This window comes from Cebus imitator, unplaced genomic scaffold (genome assembly GCF_001604975.1).
Source record: "Cebus imitator isolate Cc_AM_T3 unplaced genomic scaffold, Cebus_imitator-1.0 Scaffold188, whole genome shotgun sequence".
NCBI classification, from domain to species: domain Eukaryota; kingdom Metazoa; phylum Chordata; class Mammalia; order Primates; family Cebidae; genus Cebus; species Cebus imitator.
In genome coordinates, this window is record NW_016107503.1 from 5,722,396 (window position 1) to 5,734,009 (window position 11,614).

At 42.6% G+C, this 11,614-nt stretch overlaps 1 protein-coding gene and 1 pseudogene across 8 annotated transcripts in view; one reads left to right on the top strand and one right to left on the bottom strand.

Annotated features, from left to right (window-relative positions):
• Positions 1 to 2,425: 2,425 nt before the first annotated feature.
• RPRD2 (regulation of nuclear pre-mRNA domain containing 2) overlaps positions 2,426 to 11,614 on the bottom strand; it is a 115,820-nt gene continuing 106,631 nt past the window's right edge. For 3 of the 8 annotated variants that reach the window (XM_017546376.2, XM_037744923.1, XM_037744922.1), the window contains 2 exons: positions 7,275 to 8,456; positions 2,426 to 7,134 (listed from right to left, as the gene is read on the bottom strand). In XM_017546376.2, the coding sequence (XP_017401865.1) occupies positions 7,046 to 7,134; positions 7,275 to 8,456 (1,271 nt within the window). In that variant the 3' untranslated portion in view covers positions 2,426 to 7,045. Of the gene's footprint in view, positions 8,457 to 11,614 lie in introns of all 8 variants that reach the window. The other 5 variants (XM_037744921.1, XM_017546373.2, XM_017546375.2 and 2 more) reach the window with 3 other exon arrangements.
• Positions 8,930 to 9,121, top strand: LOC119473837 (annotated as a pseudogene).

The window sequence follows — 11,614 nt, forward strand, 5'->3', positions numbered from 1 at the left end:
AAGCAATTCTCTTGCCTCAGCCTCCCAAGTAGCTGGGATTACAGGCGAGCACCACCACACCTAACTAATTTTTGTATTTTCAGTAGAGATGGGGTTTCACCATGTTGGCCAGGCTGGGTCTGGACTCTTGACCTCGTGATCCACCCACCTCGGCCTCCCAAAGTGTTGGGATTACAGGCGTTTGAGCCATTGCGCCTGGCCCTAATTTTTGTATTTTTAGTAGAGACAGGGCTTCCTCATGTTGACCAGGTTGGTCTCAAACTCCTGACCTCAAGTGATCTGCCCGCCTCAGCCTCCTGAAGTGCTGAGATTACAAGTGTAAGCCACCGCGCGCAGCCTGTATTTGTGTTTTCTCAGTTGGCACTGAAGAACTCACTAGCAGCTCCACCCATACCTGTATTCTCAATTTTTTATTCTTCCCTAGGTGTGAACAAAGGAAAAAAAAAAAAGGAAATATAAAGTACAGTTGGCTGTCTGGGGGTTCTGCATCTGTGGATTTAACCAACTGCAGAACAAAAGTATTCAGGAAAAGGTAATAAAAATAGTAATTAAAAATTAAAAAGTAATGCAAATTTCAAAACCAATACTGCACACAACTGTGTACATAGCACTTACATTGTATTAGGTATTAGTAATCTAGAGATGATTTAAAATTTACTGGAGGATGTGTAGGTTATATGCAAATGCTATGCCAATGTATGTAAGGGACTTATCATCTGTGGATTTTAGTACCCATGGGGGTCCTGGAACCAGTCCCTCATGGATACCGAGGAGGGATGACTGTTAACTGCAGTGATCAGTTTTTACATAGATGTTGGCCTTCTTGTCCTCTTCCCCTCAAACTTGTAATTAAGGCTTCATCCTTTCCCCAGCAGTTAGTCAAAAGTAACTGATACTTAGTTTTACACTTCACTTGCTTCTTTGCTTTAGAACATGTTTCTTTCCCTCTACATGGGGAAGAGAGAACAGGATGTTTACTTAAGGACCAATCTCTCTCTTACCGATGACCCTCCCGTAGCCCTGCCTATGCGGCTTCAATGAGTTATTACTCAGCAATTGTGAACAGCAGCTGACAGGACTTGTCTATACAGTTACTCATAAACAAGTATGAGAAACGCCCCAATACCCCAAAACCCATTCTGATGGTGTTTGCATTGCTATGTCTACATACATGAGGGCATAACTCATCCCTGCTATACAAGATTGGCTTACATTTAAAAAAAATTAGGCAAAGGAAATTATGCATATTCAACAATGTGCCCAGAAAACCTAATGAGGAAGCCTCAAAGCTGTTGCTTTTTTAGGAGTAGAGATAGAAATGAGGTGGGCAAGTCAAGGCCCCAAGAGACAAGGAAAAAAGGGTGAGCCAGATTCCAGTACAGTGGTACACACTACCTGCTGGGTGTGTTCCCAGGCCACTACTATTTAAGCGTCTGGTGACACATGTACATACCTTCATGTAAGCAAGGGTGCTATTTAGAGCCTTCTACCCTGCCAGTGACCCAGGCCTAACACAGATGCAGTGACTATCCCTCTTTACCCATTAAAGCCAGCATTCCAACCCAGCCTCACTAGGTTATGAACAAGGGATGGGGTAAGAGAGGATTAAATGTGGCTTCTCTACAACAGATTGCCAATATGCAGTTAATAAGGACAGATGTGGGCAAAGAACTGGCCAGAAGGATCCCTACCACCACCCCAAACCCCCAATTCTATGCCTGGTTTAAAAATTGTACAACCTTTTGAAGACAACGCACAAAAAGTTATCAGTACAGTATATCCCACTTCACCAACCACTCGCTGAACATCTAGAACTCACCCCACCCATAATCCCTTTCCAAAATTCAGTTACACAAAGGATCAAACAGAAAACCCACAAGGCCATAAAGATCTTAGAGGCTCGGCTTCAGTGACATTAAGTGCAGAAGTCAAAGGGCACATCTGGAAAAGATCAACATGAGGGGAAAAGTCAACCACACAACAAAGGAAGCCATACTTTATTAAACTGGAAAACAAAATATTGGGGACAAAGAGATTAAAAAAAAAAAAAAAAAAGGAATGGCTGGAAGAGAGTAAAGTGCAAGTGGTCACGGAGTGGTCTGTGGTAACTCTGTGTGCCTGACAAATGTGTGGGCACACACACCACTACCCCCACCCCCCTACTCTTGGACCAAAAGCCAATACAACTGTATCTTCTGAGATATATCCAGGCTTTTCCTTCTGCATTCTGTAGTTGGTTTCACCTTCAGCCCTGGACAGTCATGCTGGGTCTTTGCTGGAGAAAACTTAGGTTTTCCCAATGACAAGCCTGCTCCACAAAGCAGCAGTTCCAGCTCCTGAGATGTTCCCGCCTATTTGCACTCACCAGGAAGCCAGGGGCCCTTGGTCCAAGCCCCAGTCTCAAAGAAAAATGTCAAACCTTTCGAACTAGTTATTTTATTAAATGATATTAATACACACTTCAAAAGGATTTCATTGTTGTTGCTTCTAAAGCATGTACTTGTTTTGTTTTCCACACTGAACAAGTGAGAATATCAATCCAACATAACTATTTTAAATCTTAACAGGCGCCTCACCCCCCCTCCCCCCGGCCCATTTAAAAAAAAACGGTGGGGGAATTGGGGAAAGCAGTAATTTACAGCGGCTTCAAAACAGTAACAGCTGAAGCTCAATTCTGCAGGAACTGGTAACTTCAGGACTAGAGTGAATATCCTGCAATTAGGAAGTTTATCGTATTCACATTATCTAGATAGGTTTGCTGTACCATATATATCACAAACATTGTATTTCTGGTATTGGAAAGTATAAAAGTCCTATTCTCTGCTCATTTTCCCCTCCCTGGACTCAAACCAAATTCTATTTACTCTCAACTTTTGGGAGGGTAAAGGGGAGCAGGAAGAGAGCTCTCATTTAAGCTGACTGAAGAGTAAACTCTGTCAAAATACTTAAGGACCCTATTTCTGATACTGTATCACTGAACTTTAAGTGGTACTAGTGTATTCACAACCCCTACCAATTCTCTGTCTGTGATTTTACAGTGAGTACCAAGGACCTTAGTAACAACTTCTCACATTGTTTCAATATGAATCATGTCCTTGCCAAGACACATTAAGTTATGCTTTCTTTAAAAAATATCTTGTTTATTTGTCTAAACTCAGGTTGAAATACAAAAGTCAGAGCATGGTCATGGAGTTTTAAATCACAGACACAGAAAGAATAAAACCCCTTTGTTTCATGTTATGAATACCAGAACTGTCTTTTTTGTTTCACTATATCACATATATACATTGTCATCTCCATTTACTGCTGTAAATGTAAATTTTAAGATTTCCTTAAAATTAATAGCTGACAGTCTCATACAAATCCTCACTTCCATCCTAAAACAAACATATTGAGGATTCTGCAGCTTAAAAACCAAAAAAGTACCCCACAAAAACCCAACTCCTTAAAAGCCCATCTTTGAAACTGTACAACAAAGTCTTCCTTTCATGTATTAACCATCATACTTTTGAGGACAATTATCCCACCCCAACATTCAGGAAGCTACTTTCCTGACATCCCCACATTTTCTGATAAAATTAAATGGTCAGAGAGCCTTTTCAAGTAAACACTACTTTTAGCTTAAACTGGAGCAGCAGAGAGAATTCATTCTTATATTCTAGAATGAAAAACATCCCATTTAATCTCTGCAAAAAAAAAAAAATCTATTTCAATTTTGAAAGTCAAATATAATTTTCCCCACCCCACTTCATTTTCTCTTATGCTTTTCCCTAAACAAATGTCTTAGGATTCAATATAACTATACTTTCTTTGCTTTGCTACACTACATACCCCACCCCACACACAAGGTCATGGTATCATGCATTTTTGTGGTGAGAGCTACAGGGCAGAGAGAGGGTCGAGGAAAGAAAGAACAGTTGGCTTAAAACCAGACAGGCATTAGGAAGATGAATGACCTGCAGCATCCTAACCCCAGAACGCATGGCAAGCCCAAATAAATAACAGAATAAATTACAAAAAAACTCCCAAACCATGATGCGCACTTGGTTTATGCTGCTCTTTCTCTGAAAAGCAAGTTCACTTTGAGACAGAGAATCATTTTCCGTCACTACATTGCCCACCCTCCCCCATCTTTAATATTCCACTGGATGAAAAAGCAACCCCATACTTCCTATAGTTAGTTCTACACTAACTTGGAAGAAAATATGAAATTTGCTAGAATTCTCTGAAAAACTAAACATACACTGTTTTACTCATCTAGCTGGATGAGTGTATATGCCTTGGGGTAAGACACTAAATTAAAAAAATTGTAGTAAAGCAACATTTACTTTTCAGTATCCCTAGATATAAACACTCAAAGTACAGTGATTGTCTATTTCCCAAGTACTAGATGTAGAAATACAAACAAGTCTTTCAGTCCAGGAAGAAGGAAAGCACTTATCTTACATGTAAAATAACTAAGGGCAGAAATGGTCTTTATTTCCCACTGGGAGCAGGAAGTAGTTATGGATAAGACTTCAGCCCTGAAATGGGATAGACACATGTCTGAAGAGGTATAATATAAAGGAAAATGCTACTCAATCTCCTTCTTTAAAATATCAAGAATAGGGGTGAATGACACAACTGAGGCAAGGGGAAAAGGAAGATAAAGACAAATATTTCTTTCTCTTAGTTAACCTTGGCTGAAAACCACCAATAAATATCACTTACATTAGGGAGGCACCGTGGTAAAATTAATGTCTACTTCTTATATGTAAAAATGCAGAGATAATATTTCTGTTGCACCTTTGTATCAATAGTCAACTGTAGTGACTGTCTTTCTGGCCACAGTAGAAGAAAAACTGAGGGAGATAAAGTCAAAAAAGAAAAGCAAGAGGCATGAGCTTGGTGCAAGACATGTGAAACCTCCTTGAATACATTTCCTATTCTCTTGTTTACAAAAACCAGGCAGGTCACATCACACCATTAATGCTTCCTTTCCTTATTATAAATACTGTAGTAACTCCTTATTTTAACCTTGATTAAAAAAAAAAAAAAAAAAGATTTTAGGAGAAGGGTAAAGAACTCAACTTCAACATGCCTTTAGAAACAAAACAAAACAAACCTGACAGGTCCAAGATCTCCCACATTTCATCCCTTACAACATCTCTTGACTGACTTGTCAGTAGGGCACAGATACACGGGGAAGGAGCTGAGCTGGCTACAGCAGTTACTTAGCTGCAGAGAGCGGGGACAGGAATCCTTCCAGTGACTACTCGATAAGCCAAGCCCAAAATAACATCCCAACATTGCACATGTGGTTATCTGTACTGATGGAAGTTTTATTTCAAATGTAATAATACTCTTCAATAGATGGGGTAAAATAAAGATTGCTTTCCTTCCCACTCCCCAACCCCCCAGCCAAATGAAGTGGCTTTGGTTATGTTTACCTTTTTTTTTTTTCTTTTCTTTTTTTTTTAATACAAACAACTTGGGGAAGGCAGATAAGTGCAATAGGAGGGAGGACTGAATGGAATAGTAAAATGTAAGCATATATGACTTCTTACTTTGGAAGAGAGGCCCTTTGTTATAATAAAAAAAAAAATTGAGAAAGAGAAAACAAATAAAAACAAAAAACAATGAACCAAACTCCTACTTCCAATGTTCTCTAGACTGTTCAAAATGCCTTTCCCTTGGTTTCCATCAGTACCTGGGAGGAAAGAATGGGCGTTTTGGTGCAAAGAACGGAGGGCCCCTAGCAAAAGGTGGCCTGGGTCTCTTTAAACTGTGAAATGGGTCTCTGCTGAGAAAAGGTTCCCTAGGCCGAAAGTCTGGCCGGGGACTCCGTAAGATCATACCACTCCGGCTGATGGTGTCTCTGTGTGAGGGACCCAAGGGGGGGCCACTGCTGCTGTTGCTGCCTCCCCCACCACCTCCTCCATGGGGTGGGCCCAGGTGTTCCAGAGAATGGGAGGATAGGGTCAGGCTCTCTCGTACACGGCTAAGACCAGGGCCGTTGAGGTCCCGTTGGGTGGGGACCCCATGGTCCCTGGGTCCTGGGAGCACCCCAAAATGCTCAGCCAGGGTCCCTTGAAGGAGGGAACTATGGTCCTTGGGAAATACTGCCACAGCCCCTGCCACTCCGTGCTCTGCCAGTGGTGGGGTTGGGAAGGGTACAACTCCAGAGTGGTCAACAGGTGGTGGAGGAGGGGGTGGAGCAGAAAAGGGGACACCACTCCCACCACTGCTGCTATGTTCCCCAGGGGGGGGAGGAGGAGGTGGGGTAGGGAAAGGAATTCCACTGTGCTCTCCGGGAGGAGGGGGTGGGGCAGCATGGGCCAGGGCTGCCTCCTTTGTGAAGGGGTTCGAAAGATCCACAGAGGGTAGATGAGTGGGTGCATCTCGAGAGAAGATACCACCATGATCCTTAGGAGGGACAGGTGGGGCAGATGATGGCCCCACTGGCTCTCTTTGGAAGGGTGTCCCATGTTCCAAGGGGGACGGGGGAAGATGATGCTCAAATGTTGAGTTGAAACTGTTGGAACGGAAGCTGCCGACACTCTCCTGAAATTGGGGTGCCCGTTCTTTGTATGGTGCTGTTTTAAAGCCAGTGAGGCCTCCGCTGCCCCCACCCCCAAGGGATGCCAACTCAGAGGCACTTGAGGGGCCATTGTCAAAAGAGCTACCTGATGTGCTCAGATCAAACCAACCCACCCTCGAAGCCTCACGCCCATGTCCTCTATTTCCCTTCCCAGGAACTCGGATGGACTCTACGGTCTGGATCGGCTCCCCTGACATCCTCCTATTGGATGCATTGTGATAACCCAGGGTTTCTATAGGGGCCCCCTTTTCTTCTGTGCTATCAGGCAAGTCTAAGCAGGAGGAGGAGACGCGGGTTTCTATGCGGTAGTGCTCTTCTTGTTGCTGCTGATCAGTGGCGGTCAAGCTGGGCTGGGTGAGGTTTGAGAGACTGACACCATCAGTTGGAGTGCCCTTGCTGGGGGCCTGGCCAAAATGCTTATCATCTGAGGGCTTACGTGAGGCGTTTTTAAGCATATTCTTAAATTCAATCGTCGACGTGGTGGAAATGGTGGAGGCCAGGACTTTCTCCACGCCTGATGTGGGTGGGTGACCCGTGGGAGCGGCAAGGGTGTTCTGCGGAGAGAAAAGGGAACGATGTGGGACTGGGTGAGGAGAGTCTGGGTACTGCTTCTGTGGCAAACTGAGATGCCCAGTGGTAGATTGAGACAAGCTATTGTGGTTGGAGTCAGGGGTGAAAAATGAATCATTCTTACTCGGTGATGGTGACCGGTCAGACCCAGATTCATTCCCTCTTACGCTGAAGGCACCAAATAGCCCAGGGGAAGATGAGAGACGGTCACAGTTCTCACTAGAGTCCAGCAGGGCCCTTACAGATGGAGGAAAGGCAGACTTTACCCCAAATTCTTGGGCTCTGTGGCTATAACTGGACAGAATTGGCTGGTACTCGGTGGAATCAGACAGCTTGCTTGATTTCAGGATAGATTTGGCTGGTTTCTTCTCTAGGTTCATCATGGCAGAGGGTGGAGGCCCTGAATAGTCAAAATCTCGGTAATCCTCATCTTCTTGGAAAGAAGTGTCTGGGTAGAACTTTTCCTGTGAAGAGTCCATCAGGGAAGATGGTCTCTCTATTCCATCAGAAGGTTGCTTATAGGGAGATTCACTGCCCAGACCAAAGGGTCGATACGTAGAGACAGAATTGGAGAGCTCTCGGGGATAGCTTTCATCTCTCCCAGGGGGTGGTGATCTTGTACTGCTGGGTGTTGAGGAACCAGGGCTAATGATCTTAGAAAGCAGGGACATGGTATCTACACTGCTGGATGTGGGCTTGTCCATCATCTCATCCTGGGTGGGTGTCCCACTCCGTTCATCCCGTACAGGGGTTCCATCAATGTTGTCGATTGAGGTGCTAGTAGGGCCACGCTGGAAGTCTGAGGGATGGCTCTCTGATGGGGCGCTGGACCCCAAACTGCTCAGGATTGGGATGTTTAAGTTTAAGCCACTGAAACCAGGATTACCTTTTAAGAAGTTGTGGATCTTCATTTCCAAGCTTGGGGAGGTGGACTCTGACTCCAGTTTTGGCTTGGACACCTCTGAAGATTGGCACATGGTAACTTCAGTAGGTGGGGCAGCAGGGCTAGTATTGTGGGTAGCTGTAAACCCCAGAGAGTTGGACGGTAGTTTAAAAGTGGCGCTTGGGAGCCCTGGGCTTTGCCCAATTGAGGCCTTGCTGGCTGAAGTTGAAGAGACTTCAGAAGTTGATGAGTTAGGAGAATAGTTGAAGCTTTTGGGAATAAAAGGTTGGGTACTGGAGGACAGATTTCTTCCCTTTATGGTAGAGACTGTGGTGTTGGCAGGGGAAGCTGAAGTGCTCTGTGAGGCAGCTTCACTGGCTGGAACTGGGTTCCCAGTAACACTCTGAAGTAAAGATGACAGGCCTGTAGAAACAAAGATTAGAGGGCTTAAAAAGAACAACTCTCTATGATACAATGCAAACAATGCAGGCTAATCAGATATTCTCATTCATTTTGGTGGGAACCAGATAGACAAAGTGTAAGGCCAAAAAGAATCCAGACCAAACAAGCAATGCCTAAATGTCATAGAAAATGCTGGGCCTATTTATCAATAAAGAGCAAATCACTGAAATGTTTCCAGTACAGTCCAGAAATAAGCCCAACATGGCACAATAAAAGGCCACAGGAAGGGGGAGATTTTAATGTCAGAATCATTCATAGTTTAAGTAAGGCAAAGCAGGAAAAGAAAGGAGGCAACATTATTCTTAAAACAACACTTTAAGCCAGTATTTCTTAATATTTGATCTGTGGAAATATTTCTCTAAATACAAACAGATCCTCTGTTCTACCTTTCCTATCCAACCTTCACACCACAATTATCTCTATTAAGTTAATATAGCTTTGCGCAGTGGCAGTATCGTAGCCAATAAGGTTTATCCGAGGCGTGATTATTGCTAATTGAAAACTTCCCAATACCCCGCCGTGACGACTTGCAATACAGTCGGAAAAAGAAAAAAAAAAAAAGTTAATATACGTTGTTATTTTCAAGAGAGACACAGGCAAATGAAAATTTTGGAGATTTATCTGAACAGCAAATACTTTTTTCAAGAAGCATCTCTTGGCAGACTACTGCTACTTTTTGGAAAACAATGCTTTCAACCATCCGTTTTGGTTGTAAAATGTAGCTATAATAAACATACACCACAAAGACTTAAAAAGACAAACTACCAGGACACTGTCTTTTCACAAAAAAAACACACAATCCCTATTTGATAGCGTAGAAAATCCAAGGATTATTTAATCCAGATTAACAATGATGAAATTCAACTGTGTTCAATGATAATCAAAACTTTCTCAGAAGCACTGTGAAAGAATTCTCTTTGGCAAAGGCTGAAGTTCAACAAAGCAAAATGCCCCTGTAGAAAATTTTTTTAGAAAAATACTTGACAAAAAGATAATAGAAAGTCCTATAAATTCAATTGTATTTTGGAAAATTTACCCAATTTCTGGTCACAAATGAAAACTTTCAGCCGGGCATGGTGGCTCATGCCTGTAATCCTGGCATTTTGGGCGGCAGAGGCAGGAGGATGGCTTGAGGCCAGGAGTTTGAGACCCACCTAGGCAACATAGTGAGAATCTGTCTCTAAAAGAATTTTAAAAATCTGCCAGGTGCAGTGCCTCACCCTTGCAATCCCAGCACTTTGGGAGGCTGAGACAGGCAAATCACCTGAGGTCAGAAGTTTGAGAGCAGCCTGGCCAACATGGTGAAACTCCATCTCTACTAAAAATACAAAAATTAGCTGGGGTTGGTGGCGGGTACCTGTAATCCCAGCTACCTGGGAGGCTGAGACAGAAGAATCGCTTGAACCTGGGAGGTGGAGGTTGCAGTGAGCCAAGATCGTGCCACCGCACTTCAGACTGGGTGACAGAGAGAGAGAGTTCCTCTCGGAAAAAAAAAAAAAAAAAAAAAAAAAGTTAAAAATCAGCTGGGTATGCCTGTAGTCCTAGCTACTCAGGAGGCTGAGGCTGGAGGATCACTTGTGCCCAGCTCAAGGTTAGAGTAGGCTAACTATGATTCTGTCACTGCACTCCAGCCTCAGTGACAAAGTGAGTCTCTTTATTTAAAAATAATTTAAAACATTTTAGGCTGGGCGCAGTGGCTCATGCCTGTAATCCCAGCACTTTGGGAGGCCGAGGTGGGTGGATCATCTGAGGTCAGAAGTTCAAGACCAGCCTGGCCATCATGGTGAAAACCCTCTTAAAAAATAAAAAAATAAATAAATATTTTAATAACATTTCACCCAAATTTATAGCTTTTAGTCACTGAATAGACTAAAATTGTTCCTTAGTAATTATATGGTGAAAGAAAATACTTCATGTGATACCTCAATTAATGTTGCTTCAAAATTTCGATTTTAACCCATATTCTAACATATTTAAGGTCTAAAGAATTTCAAGTCCCCTCCATCCTTGCAACATTTTAAAGCCATTTACTTCCAAATAATGCTGCATGGTCTTTTTTTTTCCTATTTTATTTATTTATTTATTTATTTAAGATGGAGTTTCACCATGATGGCCAGGCTGGTCTTGAACTCCTGACCTCAAGTGATCCACCCATCTCGGCCTCCCAAAGTGCTAGGATTACAGGAGTGAGCCACCGCACCTGGCCTATTTTTTTTTTTTTTTTTTTTTTTTTTTTATTTCTTAGGAAGACTTCACCTGAAGCATGGTCTTTCTTGTTATCCAATATTCAATAATATCCAAATGACTGAAATGTTTACTTTAGTTATGAACCTCCTGAGGGAAAAAAAAAATCCATGTTTCATTCCAAAAACTTCCCTAGCTACATAATTAATCCCTCCTAATAGTTTAATTTTTTTTTTTTTTCTTTTTTTAAGTGACAGCCTCTTGCTCTGTCACCCAGGCTGGAGTGCAGTGGTGCGATCATAGCTCACTATAAGCTCAATCTCTTGGGCTCAAAAGATTCTCCTGCCTTATCCTCCCCAGTAGCTGGGACCACAGGTGTATGTCACTATGCTCAGCTAATTTTTTAATTTTTAGTAGAGACAAGGTCTTACTATGTTGCCCAGGTTGGTCTTGAAATCTTGGGCTTAAGTGATCCTCCTCCTTCAGCCTCCCAAAGTGCTGAGATTACAGGCATGAGCCACCATGCCCAGCCTGATTTATTTCTTAGTAATCATTGTTCTCACAAAACCCAGAAGCCCTCAAACACTAGAATGTGACATATGATAATGTAATATAATTTTTAGAACATATTTCTATATACTTTTCAGATATTTTGGGATAACTCTTCAAAAGAACATCTTGTTAAGACAGATATACTACTGACATTTCTGGTAATAGGTAAAATTATATCTCACCACTAAATATTATTGTTCTCCAGTTTTTCTTTTTAAAAGTTATTTAAAAAAATTCTTTTTTAAGGCCGGGCGCGGTGGCTCAGGCCTATAATCCCAGCACTTTGGGAGGCCGAGGCGGGTGGATCACGAGGTCAAGAGATCGAGACCATCCTGGTCAACATGGTGAAACCCCGTCTCTACTAAAAATACAAAACATTAGCT